Source organism: Rhinolophus ferrumequinum, chromosome 7, assembly GCF_004115265.2.
Source record: "Rhinolophus ferrumequinum isolate MPI-CBG mRhiFer1 chromosome 7, mRhiFer1_v1.p, whole genome shotgun sequence".
NCBI classification, from domain to species: Eukaryota; Metazoa; Chordata; class Mammalia; order Chiroptera; family Rhinolophidae; genus Rhinolophus; species Rhinolophus ferrumequinum.
The window spans coordinates 62,596,051-62,616,715 of record NC_046290.1 but is presented as its reverse complement, the minus strand read 5'-3'; the positions used below and the strand labels follow the sequence as shown (position 1 = coordinate 62,616,715).

Genomic DNA, 20,665 nt, shown 5'->3' with positions numbered 1-20,665 from the left:
CTAGGAGGTACAGGTCTCCTTGGTAGGAGAGAGTCATATGGGACCTAGTTCTTATGAAGTCAGACAGACCAGGGCAGAGGGCCTTAACCAGATGATCAATAGAATCCCAAGGCCTTAAACGATCTGGGAACCTCCTAGAATTATATGCAAAGCATTGTTTTTTGAACATAGATGTATAGCTTATATTAGATTCTAAAAAAAACATAATGAACACCCACACAAACAAAACCGAAGTTTTGAAGGATTGACACAAGCAAAGAAGCAGTGGAAGGTCATGGAGTGGGTGTACAATTCAATTTTATGCATTTTTAAGCTTAGAGATGGGGTCCATTGAATAACAACAGTAACATTTAAAGTAGTTCAGAGTGAAACAGGTCTCTGATATAATGTTTACAGTTCTTTCTCCCCAAAATATTTCCTGTTCCAATTGACATACAGTAATTAATGTTAAACTCATTTAATATCAGTATTTTACTAAAGAGGTGTGTTTATGGGAGGGAGCAGGGCCAAGCAAAATGACTTATAAGCAGTTGGTTTTGTCTCTGGCGCTCAGCGATATGTATCATTTTGAAGTTAATCATTCATATAGGCATGATGATGAATAGTGGGAATATAATAATGAGGGAAAAGATCTCTCCCTTTCAGAAGATTAAAGTTTCTGGAGGTATCTCCCAAATTAACAATCACAGTGTGATATAGGAAGAGCTAGAATGAATGTATGCGTGGGGTGAAATGGGAAGGAGCATGGAAAATAGGAAACTGAACGGGCCTGGGATCTGAAGGCTGGCTTCTCAGAGGAGATGGTAATAATAGCTAACATTTATGCAGCACTTACTACCTCTCAGTTACTGCTGACTCAGTTAAACATCATATACTATTGAGGCATAGAAAGACTAAGTAGTAATTGGCCAAAGTCACAGGGCCAGTAGGAAGCAAAGTCAGGATTTGAATCCAAGCCACCTGGCTCATAATTCCACAGGTTAGCCACTCTACTACCTCTGGTATTATAAATAGCAGTGTGCCACTTAATAAAACACGGGGGACAAAATGGGGAAAATGGGGAAAGCCAGAGAGAGAGAAGGAATCCAACTTCTAGCTTCCCAGAGTTCAGTGTTTTCTGATTTTACATTCAGATTCATTAATTTTTATGGGGCTCAGCTTTCCCTATAGTTCCTTCTTTATTTTCTCACCAAATAGAGGGGTCCTGATACTTATCTGTGGGGTATCTAAATTTCCATATATGTAGCTTGTGGTGGGTTGCATTTTCACTCAACTTCAAAAATAATCACTTCATCCTTTGAATCATTCATTCACTCACCCATCCATTTACTCAATTCATTTTAAAGTTTTACCCTCTCTGTTTTGGATTGTCTATATGGCACCTTCCTCAAAAGAGATAAGAAATACAAACTTCAGTTTTGAAAACGAAGGTGGAAATATTTCTTATCTTAGTTTTACCTCACATGCTTTCCTCATCATATAAATTTGAAAAATAACTTATACTAATAATAATACCAGAGAAAAGAGGGAAAAACAGTTTCAATTTCTTTCTGATGTCTATGACTAAAACAAAAACTCAAACAAACAAAAAAGCAGAAAAGCACACACACAAACACAGAAACAATTCCTGCAGGTTCTTCATGATTTTGCAGCAACATATTAGGCTTACATGATAAAGAAGGTTCTTTAGGAACTCGGGGACATGGTGTTAGCATTCTGTCTCTTCCCCTGCTATGTGGCTCCATGGAAGCAGGCGCTCGCAAAGGCAAAATGCTCCTTTAGGCCACAGTGTGCTCCAAAGTCCCACCTGCTCTCAGGAAGTGACTTGAGTACTGGCAAAAGCGCTGCTTATTATTTGTTCCTATGTGGTCCCTGCTGACTTCTTATTGTAATACTGTTAAAAAGTTTTCTTTACTGGAACAAATATATTCCATTTGGATTATGTCATGAATTTCATCTGGAATAATGAGACTTTCAATAGCTTTTGTGTGTCACCTCTTTTTCACATCACTTGTCTGGTGGCACCAAGAATACTTCCTCACTGAAAATAGATCCATTTACAGTCAATAATAGGGCGGTTAGTGTTCGTTTTTCTTGGGAAAATGAAAATGTGCACCTTTTATCCTATTATACTGATCCACCAGCTTCAGATTATCTGATTTTCGAGCTTCTCATTTTCTCTTGTATCTTAATGCTATTATTAACAAGAATTCTGTTGCTAATGGTTTTGAAAAATAATATGTGTGCTTTCAGCCACTACCCCTATTTTTATGGTTTGTCTGATTTAACTGGACTTTGATAATTATTCCAAATGCTGCTTTGCTGTGGATCAAATGTGAGGAGCCCAACATCCTTCTAGGTTTATTTTCAATGTCCTTAATTTTGCTACAAGAGAATGGAATTAATATTGTAACAGTCACAAGGTGACTTCTAAGTGTAGAGTTTATATTATATTTTTTAAGAATTTGTAGTCTATATTCTCTTTACATTTATATATAGATATATAGAGAGACAAAAAGAGGGTTTTGGGGTTTTTTTGTTTTGCTTTTGCTTTAGAACATTAGTTCTATGAATATCTGGTCATATTTTTTCATGGTGAAATTTAAAATATATATATACATATTCCAGAGCAGTGTCCCCTTAACATTGGTTTTTGAGAAAATCCCAGATGTTAATAGATGTACTGGTAAATGTATTCATTGTTCAAAAAATTTTGAGAAACATTAAGTTTTTAAAATTTTTACCTTATTATAAAAGTAAATAGAGACTTTAATGTGCTAATTTGCATCATGAATCACATTAAGGATTATTTAGATGTAGTAATTCCCAAAACTATTTGATCATAGAACCCTTTTCAAATGATTATCAGTTTGCGAAATGCCCTTTAACAGACTGACAGACGTTAGTCCCTGGATGCAGAAATAAGTAACTTTATCATAATCCGGTTGGGAAGAAAAAGTTTAATTGTGTTCAAAAACTCTAAAAAATGGGAAAGCAGAGAATTTTATGTTATATTTTAGAAAACATTATTAAAATTATATAGAGAAAAAAAACCCTCAACTCTTTATTATTTACATGGATTTATTCATTGTTTGTTGATGGTAAATTAAAGTCTTGCACGAAAATGGAAATTTAAATTTCTTCTTTATAGTGTTATTAGGATTTAGGAGAAATTTATATTTCCTAATTATCATAGTGCTCATCCTATATAAAGAAACAATCATTATTTCAGTTATTTTATAGCAATGATTGGTGGCCACCTAAACATAGTTGCCTGTGTATAAACATGTGTATCCAAAATTTCTTGAAGAAAAACAGTTCCATAGTGATAAAAACAAACAAACAAATGAAAAACAGCAGATAAAGATTGACTTAAAGGGAGAAGGAAAACTTTTGGATTGATTGCATCCAGAGAAGGTTTTCTGGAGAGGTGACTTAGAGAATAGCAAAAACAATCTTGAAAGAAGGAAAAGGGATTAATTTAGTGAAGGTGATTTCTGCTGAGGGAAACTCTTTGCTAATTTGGTTAACAGTGAAGAACCTAAAGATCAGGAAAATAGATATGCTTAGGCAAATAGAAATTGTGAGCTAATGTGTGTTGATTAGAACACTAGTCCTGTGAGATACTGTGGGGAAAATAAGACAAATAAGTTTGGGAAATGCTATTTCATCCTTTGTGTTTAATTTTCCTTTAATTGAACTTTCACAAAATGAATTTATCACAGAATTATTTTCCCATAAATTAAAAACCCTCACAACACCCCTTGGGAGAACACTGAGCTAATAGTAATAGGAAATAAGGACTACTAATTAATGGACCTCTACGATAATCATTGCTTCTTTGGGACAAAAATGCTAAGATTTAGGTCATACATATTATTCTATCCTCTTTCATTATTATGAAGATGAAATTGAATTGAAACGGATTTACCTTTATTTCAATATTGTTAAATTTCTGAAATATAAGATTCTTGTAATCCAGGTCATGTAGGCAATACCTCTTCATGGGGAATCCTCAGACCCTACATAATTTCTAAACAAGTAGCACGGTTAGATTATAGTGCTTTGACTCAAACATTTGTGTGCGTGTGGGGGGCGCAGGCTGAGGGCTGAGGGCTTTTTTGCTTACTTTATAAACATTAACAATACTTTTAATTTATAACTGAGCCACACAAAGCCTTGTTTATATATGTTTAATTTCCAGTCAAACTATTAAAGAATTAGGACAGATCCTTAAAGTCTTTGAAAGTTTGGTTTATAAACATTCACTTCTAAAAGCAATATCTTTAAGATTTACAAGATTAAATCAGCCCCTCCATCTACATGAGCAAAACTTAACAGAAATCAATCAGGCTAAGTGAGAATCAAGCAATGGCTAAATGAATCATAATATTTTTATTCTCTCTCATTTTTAGGTCATGATTTTAATGGGAAAACCTTAGTTATATGTTGATTGCATGTGTTTATGTTCTCTGGCTTGCCTATGGAAGATTGGTGGATATGAGTTAGGGATGTTTCGAGATAGACTTTAATGTATGTGGGGCTGATATCAATTTAGAATTAAAATAGAATTTTTGTAGGTAATCACAGATTTTTTAAAGCTTCCCCCCCCCCCCCCTTTTAGGATAAGACTACATTCCACAGTGCAAAGTGACTGTGACTGGTCTCCCTCATATTGTCTGCAAAGATACCATGACAATTTTGGTCCTCAGTGAAAGACTGTATCATATGATTATAAGTTTGCTGCAAACATTTTAAAGTTTAACTGAAGCTAACTGGATAAAATTATTACATTACTGAAACCTTCCTTCTAAATCCATGTGATGAATGTAACCTTCTTAAAAACAGAATCACCAGACCTTACATCATTCCTAAGTAACACTTTTAATTTTTCTCTCCAAAGGAACTTTATGCTTACTTCATAACTTCGTAAGAGTTACAAATTTTTCAATTTGTAATTAATCCTTAAACCCCTCCTTAAATATGTGTTTAAAGAAGTGGCAATAATAAAGGATTCTTTAAATCCTTGAAAATTTGGTCAAAAGTGCCGTTTGGTGAGGTCAGTCTTATTCTCTATACTCTTGAAGAGTTTATGGTATTTTTCTGTTAAAATGGTAGGGTGACTTGACAAGTAGCATGATTATACAGGGAAAATAATTAGCCTTTGTTTATCTTAAGTTGCATTGTTCTTATGAAAGTGTTAGATACCACAATTATTTAGATAGAAGTTATTTTTAAACATGATTTCATGAATTATATAGTCTAGATTCAACAACTAAGTTAATTTGCTTATTTTCAATGAAATTGTAGCAACACTTCCAAGGTCTTAGAGGCATATCCTTTATCTAGCCTTTTTTTCTTTAATTATTTTATCTTGATTTCAGGCTTACAAAAAATATCCAGATTCACCAAATGGTAATATTTTACTGCATTTCCACATTTGCATTCTCTCTTCAAACTTTTAAATTTTTTTCTGGAAAAAGAATAGGTTGTAGACATTTACCCTTAAATATACTTTAATGTGTATTTCTTAAAAACAAGGGCATTCTCTTTCATAACCACAGTATAGTTATCTAAATCAGAAAATTAATATTCATGTAATACTAACACTGAATTTAGACTTTATTCAGATTTCACCAAATTACCCCAGTAACATCCTTTATCGTAAAATAAAGTAAAATACGGATCATGTATTGATTTCAGTTGTCATGTCTTTTTAGACTCTTTTTCTTTTTGTTAGTGTTGCATTTTGTAAATTCAAATTTATATAACATTTACCACTTGGACATAAATTCAATAAGGTTTTTTTAATTTTTATTTATTTTATTTTATTTATTTTTATTTATTTTTTATTTTTTTTATTTTTTATTTTTTTAAACTTTTTTTTTTTATTAGTTTCAGGTATAAACTCCTTTCGTCTAGAACATTTCTTAGTCTTCATGTTTCTGTACACAATACTTTTTTTTTAGTTTCAGGTGTACAAAGCGACATAATAGTTAGATATTTTTACCTCTCACAAAGTGATAACCCCCCTCCTCCAAGTTACTACCCCTCTGACATCTTATATACCTGTTACAATACCATTGACTATCTTCCTTATGCTGTACTCCACTCCTGTAACTATATATACATGCCTGTGACTCTCTCTCTCTCTCTCTCCCTGTATATATCTATATCTATATCTATATCTCTCTCTCTATATATATATATATATATTTACTTATAGTTGACATACAATATTCCTCTACTTCAGCTTCAGTTGTACAGCACATTGGTCAGGTATCTTACACATTCTATGAAGTGATTCCCTTGATAAGTCCAGTGCCTATCTGGCACTCTACATAATCTTTACAATATTATTGATTATGTTCCTCATACTGTATTTCATATCCCCGTGACTATATTGTGTCTATTAATTTGCTCTTTCTACTCTTTTCACCTTCGCCCCCATCCCATCCCCGCTTCTGGATACAATAATTTTGAAGTGTATAGACCAGTTATTTTGTAGAATGTCTATCAATTTGGGTTTCTTTGATGTTTCCTTGTGACTAGATTACAGTTATATCAGACTTTAAAAAAAAAAAAAGGAATTGCATAACGTGATTTTACAACAACAAATTACATTCCTGTTTATAGCTCTGAAAATCAATATAATTATTTGTCATATTTGCATCAAACAGAATACTCAATCCAGAAGAAAGGACTCTCCTAGGAGATTTTATATGTATTTCTTAAAGAACAAACTAGATTTATTTATTGAGCATCTTGTTAGCTTTGATGGTTTATAGAATCACATAGGTTGTTCTAGAATTTACTGAGAAAACAAATACAGCTTACAATAGTATTGATTTTCTCTTTTCACAGTTACTCCTGAATGCCCAGAGAAAGGAAGAAACTTTTTCCTCTCTTTAGATGAACTCAAATTCTTATCACAGCTCATAAAGTCCTTTTTGAAGCTGGAAAAAAATGTTCAAGAATTGTTAGAAGAAATTTTTTTATTGCTTAAGGTATCCAGGAATACTTCAGGTAACATGCTCTTTTGTTCAAATTTGTAAAGCTATCAATCTTTTGTTTTTGCTTCCAGCCACTGAATCTGTGTCATTACTTGAAAAAAAAAAATACATGATAGAATTCTTTAAATAAACAAAGTATGAAAGAAACATTAAAAATTAAAGAAAATTCTATTAAACCATAGAATTACAGTTTTAGCCTTTATACAAAGCAAATCCCGTAATTCTAGTTGACAAAGCATCATAAGTCAATTCTGGATAATTGTCTTTAGCTAAAATCATTTAGCTAAAGTGAAAAGAACAAGAAGACTGAATGCTGTAGTAGCTGCTCTTCTGCTACTAGCAGCTGGATGACGATGAGCAAGATATTTAGTTTCCTTGGACCTCAGTTTTCTCGTCTTCACGATAATAGTGTAGGACCAAACTAATTTTTACTTTGTTTTGTTTTGCAATTAGATGCTTTAGATTTCAGTATGTTATGTAGAGCTGTGAGAATTAAATGATTTAGTGTATGTAAACTATTTAAAAGAATGTCTAGCCTATCCTAAACAATACGTGTGAGCTGTTCCTATAGTAGTTATAATTATATGATATGTTGCTTTAAGTTTAGTCTTAACAAAATCCTTTTGAAAAAAATTGTGCCATGTTGAAATAATGTGCCGTGTTGAAACAGTGCTTCTAAAATTAAAAGTAGAGTTCAAAACCATAATAGTTAAGATATGGTTTCTGTCTTCTTATCTATACTTATAAAGATTTGCATCTATATCAGAACGAACTATACATGCTACCATATATCATTTTAAGGAGAATAAATATAGATAGTGGCTGCATTTATAAAACAAAATTAGGAAAGCAAGTGATTAATAATCAATCTGAAAATTTCAAAATCTGATTTCTTAGTAAGTAATTACATTTAGTTTAATGTATTTACTTTTGTATTTACTTACTTTGCCTGGGTAACTAACATTAGGTAAGTTATAGGGTTGGAGTTTGTTTTATATTAAGCATAGCTTACTGGCCATCTATGTTTCAGGTTAAGTTTAAATAGCAGTATTAAATTATAAAGTAAATAATATAAACAATTTTCCAAATTTGGAGATAATTTAAAGAAAAGTGGAGGTGGATTAGCGACTTCTGAAACTGACAAAAAGCCAATGGGAAAACAATGAAAATATAAGATATAAAATATGAAAATTATAAGACAGAATGAAAAAGTAGATTAATTAGAAGATAATGTGAGTCCTAGAGGATCTTCTACATGGAACTGACTGGATCAAAGAGAGATCTGAATAGAGAAATCTGACATCCTGATTTTTGATTAACATGTTGGTTCCTTAAGCAGTTGACACTTGGTGTGAGTACTCACCCATCATTCCTGTCTAAGATTTGACATTCCTCATGCACATTTCTAGCTGATCTTTTCTGAGCTGTGGATCAAGAAACAGAGTGACCTCCAACAAACCTGGACCCTTGCCCATTCAGGCTCATCTTGTGTCTGTCCTAGGCCAGACTCTAGAGATATTAGTTCAGTTCTGAGAACTCTATTCCTCTTAAGGGCAGCATGGATTCAAAATTAGAATCATGTTAGAGAGGTATTGTGAAGATATAAAACTGAAATGGCCAAGAACTGAAGCAAAGGTGTGACCTAGTGGTTTCAGAGGAAAAGAAAAAGCTGGTTCAACTTCACTAGATTAAGATCAAGCAATGTCGAGTCTTACAAATGCTGTAAATTTAAGAGCAATAGTTACCATTATTGAATAAAATCAACAGAGAAAATATATAATTATGCCACAATATACTGCCTTACCCCAAATTTATCATATAAGCAGCGTGGCATATAAAAGTAACTTTAATATCACAATAATAGTGTGCTATAAAACATATTTGTGGATTATCAAATGTAATATGAAAGGAATTTTGAGGGACAGGTATAAGAAATGTCTAAGTACTAGAACATCTCCTTGTGGTATATGTCTTCTTTTTTGTTGAAATTCATGGGTTTTTTTGTAACAAAGCCAAGATTGATTTAATCTGACATAACTTTATATAAATGCCTCCCTGAAAGGAATGATCTTGAGGGAAATTGTCAAGAAAAATCTTAAATGTTTCATTCAGTGTAGCCAAGTTAATCCATTCTTATCAAAAGACTTGGTTTCTTAAATTAGGAAGGAAAAGATTCTTGAAACAGATGATTAAAGAAACCAAATGTATCTTAGGTTATCCTGATAGTCACTCTTTTGCTTAGAAATCTTATGTGGGAGAGAATGGAGTGGAAAGATCAAGTAATTTGGTATCCTGTGTATTTCTTTTGATTGGAGCATGTTTTGCTAATAAAGATCTTGGAAAGAGTTGCCTATGTCTGTGTAACTAAAACAATGTGATGGAAGGTGAAGTTTTTTTCTTCTTTATTGTCCAGATATTTAAAAAATATCCAGGTGCTTCACATCACATAAAGAACATATAAAGGCGACTTACCAAATAATTTACTTTTTACTTTGATGTTTCCTATGATATTGTTGAGTTAGTCAAATTGGCAGTGTTCTTAGTAATTTGAATATAAATTGAAATCTCTATAGAGTTTATAGAGACACAAGAAATATTTTTTGAGAAAGGAAAGGTATTTAGTCATTATATTTATTTGCTTTCGGGAGGCATGATTTGATGGTGTTCTATTTTGGTCATTTCCAAAAAATGATAGGACATTATTTGACTGTTATGGTACCTTACTGTATTTCTTTTAGGTGATTCTATCTTATGGAGTGGCCTCAGGTTTGATATGTGGGGCACTTCTAATGCTCCTTCAGAATAAAGTTGTTCTGTCGGGCAGTTCCTCAAATTTTCCAAAGGTGGCATCTGAGATTTATCTAAACCAGGAGGTTTCTTGGCCCTCATTTTTCTTTAGCCCCAGCAATGACAAAGAGCAATGGCTGCTTCAATTGTATGTAAGAAGAACACTTAGGGTTTGTCTCAGAAGAATCAAAGATTTCAGATCTTCTGAAAGATTGTTTGTACTCTTAGGGGGTCTTAAGAGGGGTCAAATGGCTTCTAAGAGTTCCTTAGCTAGATGGTTAAGGGACTGTATTAGGGAGGCGTATGTAGTTAAGGTAAAGAGGCTCCCAGGGTTTGTAAAGCTCATTACACTAGGACTTTAGCTGTTTCTTGGGCAGAGAGGTCGAAAGCTTCCACATTGGAAATTTGCAAGGTGGCCACCGGGGCTTCTCTTCATACTTTTTCATGGTATTATCTCTTGGATGTAGTCTCTTCTACAGATTCAGCTTGTGGTGGGAGGTTGCTTGTGAGCCAGAAAAGAACAGGGAAGAAAAGAAAGACTTGTAGTTCCCACTTAGAGCTGCCAACAAGGCCAGTTGCTTTGTAGTGCACACAATGGGAGTCTATGAAGACCAATTTGGGTGTGAAAGTGGATGTCACAGGGAAGTACTGCCAACCTCTACTCTCTATGAAAGAAAGCGACAGTGTGGAAACTAACCTGAAGTGTAAATGAACCACAGCGATCTCCGTAGCTGCAGGCTGTTTAGCAGCTAGCATTCCTGTGGCTCTGCACTCTACTGAGGTCCTTAATCTGGGCATGCTCTTAAAGAAACCAGAGTTGATTGCGTGCAAATAACCTACGTTTGAGAGCCATGAGTCCAAAATGGGCTACCTCCTCTGGACAATGCTAGTAAGTGGATAGAATTTTCAATATATTTTAAATAGGTGAAATAATTTGTCAAATGTTCACAGAGCTCCTAATGTTTGGAAATGTCGAATTTTAAAATTATCCATTTTGAATTCCAAGCAAATATTAAAATGCCACAGTTTGTTAACACCATGAGATATCTTATTTGTCTAGATTCAGTGTTGCTAATCCTTTATAATATAACCCTGTGCGCGTGTATATATGGACAGTAGATTTCTAAAGTGGAATTTCCAAGTAAAAAGATATATTCATTAAGAGGATGAAAAGACTAGAAACAGTCTGAGAAAAATATTTGCAAAACACATATCTGATAAAAGACTTGTATCCAAAATATACAAATAACTCTTAAAATTCAAAAAGAAAACAAAAAAGTCAATTAAAAAATGAGCGAAGGATCTGAACAGACACCTCACCAAAGAAGTTATACAGATGGCAAATAAGCATATGAAAAGATGTTCAACATCATCATATGTCATCAGGGAAATGCCAGTTAAAACAAGGAGATAGCACTACACACGCATTAAAATGACTAAAACTTGAAACACAATACCAGTTCTGGCAAGGATGGAAAGCAACAGGAACTTCTCATTCATTGATGAGATAGGAATGTAAAATAGTGTAGTGTCTTTGGGAAACACTTTGGTTGTATCTTACAAAGCTAAACATTGTCTTATATGATCCAGTAATCATGCTCTCAGGTATTTAGGCAAATCAGTTGAAATCTATGCTCACTCAAAAAACTGCGCACGAATATTTGTAGCAGCTTTATTCATAATTGCCAAAACTTGGAAGCAGCCAAGATGTCCCTCCCTAGGGAAATTGATAAACTGTGGTACATCAATACACTGGAATATTATTTAGTGATTTAAAAAAAAATGAAATATCAATCCACAAAAAAAAAACAAAAAAAACCATGGAAAAATCTTGAACACGTATTGCTGAGAGAAAGAAGCCAATCTGAAAAGACTACAGGCTATATGGAAAAAGCAAAAGTATAGAGACAGTAAAAAGATCATTTGTTGTCAGGGGGAGTGAAGAGAGGACGAGGGGTAAATAGGTGGAACATAGGAGGTTTTTAGAACAGTGAAATTATTCTCTCTGATATAGTTAAGATGGATACATGATATTATGCATTTGGCAAAACCCACTGAACTGCACAACACAAAGAATAAACCCTAACATAAACTATGGACTTTAGTTAATAATAACCTACCAATATTGGTTCATCATTTATAGCAAATATATCATACCAATGCAAGATATTAACAATAGGGGAAACTGAGGGTAGGAGGAGAGAGAGTATATGGAAACTCAGTATTATTTGCTTAATTTTTCTGTAAACCTAAAACTGCTGTAAAAAAGTATATTAATAAAAAAAAAAAGATATGGACATTTTGAGAGTGCCAAGTCAGTTTGTCCTGTCTATCTTGACTGTTAATGGTATTTTTGTTATGCAGAATTGTTTTATGGCTTCTGCAATTTGTGTCCTTCTGAAGTCTTTTCTACACAGATCTTCTGGAAATATATTCCATATTTTCTTTTAGTAGCCTTAGAGTTTCCTTTTCTTTATTTAAAAATCTTGGATTAATCTGGATTTTATTGCAATATTAGAATTGATCCTTATTTATAGTACCATCTTCTTAAAAAGACATAATAAAAAACAAGCCATAAAGAAAGCATTTTAGGTTAAACAGTGTAACACAGATCTAAAACTTTCTCTAAATTGTAATGTGTGTTGAGAAATGAAACAGGATTACTGAACTGCAGTCCATGGGCCCATGAGGTTCATGAATGCACTTTACAAGAGGGCCTGGGAATCCTCAATAGTGTGTGTGTGTGTGTGTGTGTGTGTGTGTGTGTGTGTGTGTGTGTGTGTATGTGTGCGTGCGTGCGCGCACTTACCATGGAATCATATTGTGCATTTTAGATAGAGTGTTCTGTCACTTGAATCATGTTCTCAGAAGTGTTCACAAATCTAAAATGATTAAGAAACACTAGAACTGAGGAAAACTTTTCTTCAGAATAAACTCTGATAAAATTTCCCAAAAGGATGTTATTATCCCTTATCAAACAGAATATTTCCCTCTCTAGGGAATGTTTCTGTGAACTGTATTACTTAGGAATCATTTATGATTAAGCTCATAGAACCATATTTAGAAAAAAACCCGTAAAATAAAAACCACAGATCTTCTAGATGACTATATTGGTTAGAAGCCCTAATGAGAAGAATCAGTAAGATTTCGAAATTTATTTACCCAGGACATATGGAGAAACTAACTCTTAAGGGTCTTAAACATTTTTTTAAGTTACATAATAATTATAATTCATCATCATATATCAAGTCTAAGCAAAAAAAAAGGAACGAAAGAAAAATACTGCCTCATTCATATCAAATTAAAATATAATTAATAGAATCTTAATGGAAAAGTGGAAAGATTTCTTTGTGGCCTATTTGTTCATTACATTTTTGTAGGTTTTCTTTTTCCTTATGAAAAGAGTTCCTTAATTCTACAAACTAAAACTGGAGAAAATATTTCCATTTTAGGAGACAGAGATTATTTCTTATCTGTCCAAGTGTTTGTGTTTTTCCAATGAATTATTGATATACTTATTAAGAATGTAATTATTCCTAATATGCTGATGTTTATCCATTTTGTTCTTCGTGTTTCAAGAAAAGAACTATTAAAAGTGCTAAGGAACACCACCAGTTTTTAAATGCAATATATTAGAATTTAAATTTTTACATGAACAAGGAAGTTAATATTTACTTTGTACTCTTAACTTATCCTACATTATCATCATGAAAATGAATTGATGATCCAATTTTACAGATTGCATATGTATATACATCAAATATGAATATAAATGGCACATGAATTTCATCAACTTGTATGCTTGGAAAAGGACTCTATATATTTTGACACTGTCATTATTGTAATGACTATATTCTCTGCATCTTGATATGTATGTGTGTATATATTTTTGATAGAGCTTTTCTACATAATTAATTTTAACCAGAATCTATTAATTCTGACTAGTATGGAATGTCTTAATGTATGTTTGTGTGTTTGTTTCCTTTTTTTGTTTGTTTGCTTTTCTATTGCATAGGAATTTTGGACACATCCAATAGAGTAGCTGTAATAGAGAAACCTAGAGCAAATGTAACCAGTATTCCTTCAGAGCAATTACTGCCAGTACAAGAGGTAAGTGAGGAAAAACAGGGTGGTTTTTCTTTATTCATATATAATAGTATCATATGTCTGTGAATCCATTATGAATCAAAAATGTCTTGAGCTTTACCCTTTGACACTAAAAAAATAATTCTTGGTTGAAAATTGGATTCTAAGTTCTGACAAAAATTGAATTTAGTAGAGACACTGTTCTCTTTGATGGAAAAAGGTATGTAATCTCATCCCAGTTTAGGGTCTACACTTCGAGAATTTGTATAGATAATTGTTGAAAAGGGGGGAAATGGAGATTAAAAAGGAAAGGAAAAAGAAACGAATAGTTTTAACTGGCTTCTGTGTGCTGTTTGTTCTCAGACCTATTACCACTCTTCTCCTGCTCTGTTCTATGTTATAGAGAATTACGTCTTCCAGGCTTCTGGGAAGGTTTGGCCGATGAAAGGCATTGATGGAAGACTGGGAGGGTGGATGTTGGAGAAAAACCATAGTATGTCTTCCCCTCTCTCTGTTTTAGGGAACATCTCTAGTAGTATCTGTGACTCCTTCATCTCCTCCACGGGCCCTGCTCCCGCCACACAGTACTCCCTCCATGGTTTCAGTTCCACCTGGCATTTCTGCCTTACCTTTAATTTTGATTGGTGGCCCCAGGAACTAGACTCCCATAGATAGTCCCTAAACCCTTTCTTTCTTCCTCTAGCCCTAGGAGTAGTAGTGGCTTCCTGCTCATTAATATCTGTCTTGCTTCACAACTCATGTTTGGCTTCTCAAAATTTCATCACCTTAGTAACCTACATTAAAATTTCTCATTTGGAAATACCCAGAGTGGTTTCCGTTTTCTGACTGATATAGTAGGCAAACATTTAAAATGACAAAAGAACGTAGAGTTTTAACAGTTCAAGTTAGAATGCAAGGAAAATAATCAGGACAATGCAAAGTTATACATTCATGCTTTAACCAAAAATCAGAGTAGGTATTAAGAAATTAGTGTTAGGTAATTGAAGAAAGGGATTCAACAGGTATTTACTTTGTGCACAGAACAAAAAGCCACATTATTTCCTCTTTCTTCTTGGATCAACTACTAAATGTTCTATAGTCTAACTGGAACATTTTGGTGCCAAACATCAGAAGGTAAGAGTGGAAGGAAGCAAACAATATTTCATGACAATAAATCAACTTCTAGGAGGACATTTGGGTAGTAAAGGTTTTCAGTGTTCTTTTGAAGACCAGCTATTAATGTGCTTGATTTTCTATATTTTGAAAAGAGACATCAGTTGGGCCAAGGTATTGTAACCTTGTAAATTACATGTAAATTACCATGTAAATCACATGTGAATCACATGTAAATCACCAGGGGCCACGGTATTGAACACACATAGCCATGGCGATTACCAGCAATTTTCAGCAGAATATGTTTCCTTGGATGAATGAATGAATGATTTTAATAAATAGACATGCCCTCATGGGGTTAAAAAAAACAACAGACTTTTGTTGTTGCTGTTTTTAATTTTCATGGAGGTGATTTCCTTTTTATATTTCTGTCATAAATGTGTCCCAAGGAAATACTATTATGGCACAGGGACTATACCCATGACACTTCTAGAGTTTCACATAGAAGAAAGGAGATTATATGAGCTGCATAGATTCAAATATCGAATAATTTTATGTAAAAATAAGGTGAGAGATGTGTTTTCATGCTCTTTGATGTTAAAGGTCCAAATAAACTTAGGAAAGTTCAATTACAACTTAATTATAAGCATAGTAAATATGAGAGACACTTTTTCCAGTTATAGAATCATGAAATCATAGAATTTTAGTTTTGGAAGAAGAATCACCTTTATTACTTTATACATTATATACAAAAAGCATGAAATTAATGCTGAGTGGGATGTGTGCAAGAAAATGAAAATAATTATCATAATCTCAGTAATTTTATACTGAAAGAGATCATAGAAATCATTTAACTCAGCTCTTTTATTTTTCTAACAAAAAACCTGAGATCCAGAAAAATTAGTAATTTAGTCCGGGATATTGAGCCTAAGGTCTTCTGAAGGTGGAGAATGTAAATTGTTACTGTAAACAAGATTACATTAAAACAGGGAGAGTTTAATTCTAAGACTAGGTTCAGCCGACTACCCATAATGTTTTTAGTACTTTAGAGAATATTAGAGGATTTGGGGGAAATACACATTCATAAATATATTGCCATGTGAGACAAAGACCAAAAGAAAACAAATAATATCAGCCTCCACCCCAACCTTCCCCACTCCTCCCATACAGAGTAATGCAGATCATTTTAATTTTTCATTGCCTAGAACAGAAGTAGTGCCACGTACCACTTTGTGAGTGGAGAAACTAAATAAAATTCTAAAGTAAAAATCTAGGAAGGTGAAGTGTTGTATTTTCTCTGAAAAATATATTTCTTATTGCTATTTTTTGGCTTGTCTGGATTTCTGATAGTGAAAAAGAAATAAAAGATTGAATATTAAACACTGTCATGTTGCAATACTTGTTAACAATAAACTATAAAAAAGACTATAAAATCTAATTTAGACTTTATTAAATATATTGAATTTAAAGTTTGTTTTATGTGATAAATAGTAAGTATAACTTTCAGTTCTCATAAAGATGGTTTTATTGAACTATATTTAAGAGATTAAATTTTGAAAAAGTTTTTGATTAAATCCACTGATGAATTAAAATGAAATGTCAGTATATTACTGTGTAAAGAATGCACATGTTTTTGTATATTGCTTTATTCACTGGGTAATATTTTTCAGGTTGTAAGAATGGCTTTCTTTACATTTTATCAAAGAATTCCTATATTCAACATGCTGAATGAGAGCAATAATTTTATCTTTATAACAATAGAAACACTTGGTGAATTAAGACTAATATAAACTCATATAAATTTACATTTCAGGCTACTTTACTAGATTTTGGCTGGAGAAATGCATTTAAAGAAATATCTCTTCCCATGGCACATTGTGTAACAACAGCAATTGAAGATTTTTCTATGAACATTCTCCAACAGGAACAGAAGGAAAGGTCTTCAGCTGTGACCTATGCTATGAACCTTGTAAAAGTTCAACAAGTTTGGCAAGAGAGCCATGTGGTTTCTGAGGAGGACCAACCAAAGAAAATTGCAAAGGCGAGAATCAAATGAAATGCTTTCAAAACTGTAGACTGCGATAATGATTTTATATATATCTATATATCTATATATAGATATATATGCCATTTACATATATATATGTATGCCATTTATATATATATATGTATGCCATATATATATATATATATATATATATACATATATATATATATATATATATATATATATATATATATATATATATGCCATTGCATAGGGGACCTGTAGAAAAATGGTGGAGCCTCTTGGCAAATACTTGATACCTGACCCAATACCAGTTTTCTTGTCTGGTATCATGGGCCACTGCTAGTGAAATGTACTTAAACCTGTTACCACCTTGTTGTTCCATGAGACTTAGGCAACTAAGAAGGAGGCCTCTGTGATTTCATGAGGAGCTGGGAAAACTGCTTATTTGAGTTATACCTTCGAATGACTTCAGGAGAAATTTAGGAGGTTGAAGGAGTCTTTTGTTGATTTGGGCAAACTTTAAATCTTTTTATACCTCTTAATGAATATTCTATTTCATTAGCATCAGGCTTACATCTTTATATGTGGTTTGAGAGTCACAACATACTGAGAAAATAGGAAGTAATTATGCAAATAATAGATACTCAGTAGTAAGTCCACAATGAGTTCAGCAATTTGTGATTGAAATATTTTTAAAAGACAGTTTTTAAAGATGGCCTGCTATTCTGCTACTGCTACCTTGAAGCTCTAGAACATTCCCCAGGAACACAGTTGGATAATCTGGAGTGGAGGAAATTTTCACTGTCCAATCTACCACACCTTCTTTGCCATTAAGAAGGAGTAGATTCATAATAACTAGTGAAAAGCTAATCATATTCTAAAAGTTGCTGACTTCTTACCAGTAAGAAGATGCTACATGAGATTGTTTTTGTTGCTTCTAGATTAAGTTAAACTGATATAATCTTATTTATATGTGGTGATTAATAAAAAATAAATTTTTTATGAAAATTTAGCAAAAGAAAATTAAAATAAATTCAATAATAATGCAATCATATTAATATCAAGGATACATATTTTATGAGTCCTATTCACTACAAATAAAAGTATCGTCATGTAAAGCTATTTCATGAGTTTTTCATAATATCTGTCTGGTAAACATAAGGTTTGAAGGTTATATATAGAGAAGCATCATTTTGGTATTTCCTTATTTGACATAAGACACTTAACTTTCTACAACTGAGAAATCGATTACTATAAAGTTGTGTCATTATATTTATGTTTGATGCCAAATTCATTATTTAGGAATTTGGCTCCCCTGTACATAAATTATGTGGTTCTGTCAGAGTACAAATAACTCAATGCTACATTTATTTCTCCCTAGTTTTGTTCTGACATCATGGAAAAACTTGACACAATGCTTCCACTGGCTCTGGCATGCAGAGATGATTCTTTTCAGGAAATTAGAGCAAACTTTGTGGAGGCCTGTTGTAAAGTGGCAACAGCTGTCCTGGAGAGACTGCAAGAGAGAGGCAAGGAGGTTCCTTCCAAATCACCCCTGAAAAACTTGCACACACTCCTCTCCACGGCGGTATATGTCTTCCAGCATTTTATGCAATACGATAATTTGATGAAAGAAAATACTAAGAAGTGAGTGTTGTTTAAATTAAATTGATGGCCGTGCTGAAAATGACATGTAATCTTTGGATATCACAAGAGTGAAATTTTGATGATAATATTTGAGGAGAAAATAATAATAAACACAGCGAATTATTTTTATTTGTCTTGACTAAGAAATGTCAAAAAGGTGGAATATATTAAACCAGATGCATAGATAGTAAGAAAGATATCTATTTTTTCTAAAGGCTTCTAATCTGGAGCAAATTTTCTGAATGCTGTTATGACGTGACCAAACCAAACCCTTTTGTAAGGACATTGTACTGACTACTCCAAAAAAAGAAAAGTAAACTTCTTTTTGTCCCATGTATACACAGTTGAGGAATATGCACCTCTCTCTTGTTTCTAAGCCAACAAGATGTTAGGAGCTGACGGAAAATAAATGCATTTCAATCTATTCTATTGACTAACATAAACACGTTTCAGAACATGAACTTAGTAGTAAATTAGCCTTAATATTCGAGGAGGAAGCATCTTAATTTTCATGTATTAGTAGTCTAAACAGGTGCTGTGTTTTCTATATAGAAAATGAAAATGACCACAGCTATTCTCTATCTGGCTACCCTTGTACTCTCTAGATGATAGCATGGCCCCTTGCAAAGGGACCGTGTGAACCTGGCAGTCCAGTGTGAGCCCAAGAATCTATTCTGTATTACTCATTCAGCCTTTTCAATTCCTTAGTCATGAGAGAAAGCATAATACAAATAGCTAAAGATAAAAGTAAAATACATTTGGCTTGATGTAGGATATAACTATGATATTTCTTTAATTCTCATAAGTAGTCAGATGTTGTGATTCATACTTGAATTGATAAACTAAATGTGCCAGAAATCACTTTATTTCTGTAGAGTATTTTAAAACAGTTTATGAGATAATTGACATCTACAAAATTACAATTTTTAAAATAAAAGGATTGTGTTTGTGGGACTTGTGATAGCTTTATAAAAGTTGGTTCTGACAAATGCATGTTTTCTCTATAATAACGATAACCTAATGCTAAATAATACACTGATCTCTAATAACAGGCTTACAAAGAATACTTTTATTTTTGAATGATGTATTGACAATGCAGTTTGTCTCAAGATGACGTGCATATTTGTGGAACAGCAGATGTACGTTTTCAAAGGACTCACAAAACAAAGACCAGCTTTTTTTTTTTTTTTCTTTTTTTTTTTTTTTGGCTCTTTGGAAAGTGAATGTGGATGCAGACTTCAGTACTAGGAGGAAATGAATGATTGATATCTAATAATCAAAACCATTTGTAGTACTGGAGATTGTTACCTCCTACTGCACAGGCCTTAAATCTCTGTCTCTTTGATCATTCCCTCTGAGCAGACCCATATTTCTGGTGCCTGTCCAACGATATCAGGAATTCATCAACACGCTCCAGTTTCAGGTTACGGACTACTGCGTCAGAGTTTGTGCTACAAGCATTTTACAGGATGCTGAGAGCCACCACTGGAACGACTACAAAGCTTTTTATGAGGTGTGAAGTTAAGTTTACTATCCCTCCTTTTTACACAAATATGTTTTACTGCCTACCTGCTTTCTGGCTAATTAGAAACATGAGATTCACATTACTAACACACTAAGGCTGTTAGGATAATATTTTTAAAATATTGAATTTGTACTTAGGAAAAACACTGTTTTGAAAAACCTGAAATAATTAGACATCAGAATTCTCCTTATGCTTAAAAGTAAAAATAACTTCATGTGAGCTGCGGTGTTTCAGTGCTATATAATAAGTTGGAATATAATGAGATACAATGACAATTCAAAGAGATAACAATGCCAAAATGCTACAACCTTGTGTTTTTTCCAAAGGGACTAGTTATAGGTATCCTTGCATTTCTTTTCTTGTTAATCATTTCCTTCTATGTTTGATAAATATTTTTTATTAAGCAGCTTCATTCTTTATACTTACTTTTGCCTTATTGTATGTTGTGATGAGTGTGCTTCAAGACCCATCTGATCATTTATA

The 20,665-nt window shown here is 33.0% G+C and overlaps 1 protein-coding gene across 1 annotated transcript in view; it reads left to right on the top strand.

The window, feature by feature from the left end:
• Nucleotides 1-20,665, top strand: part of KIAA0825 (KIAA0825 ortholog) — a 358,672-nt gene that overhangs the window by 82,295 nt on the left and 255,712 nt on the right. Inside the window, exons 6-10 of the mRNA XM_033110775.1 lie at nucleotides 6,865-7,026; nucleotides 13,816-13,910; nucleotides 16,813-17,040; nucleotides 18,392-18,657; nucleotides 20,020-20,170. Of these exons, the coding sequence (XP_032966666.1) occupies nucleotides 6,865-7,026; nucleotides 13,816-13,910; nucleotides 16,813-17,040; nucleotides 18,392-18,657; nucleotides 20,020-20,170 (902 nt within the window). The remainder of the gene's footprint in view (nucleotides 1-6,864; nucleotides 7,027-13,815; nucleotides 13,911-16,812; nucleotides 17,041-18,391; nucleotides 18,658-20,019; nucleotides 20,171-20,665) is intronic.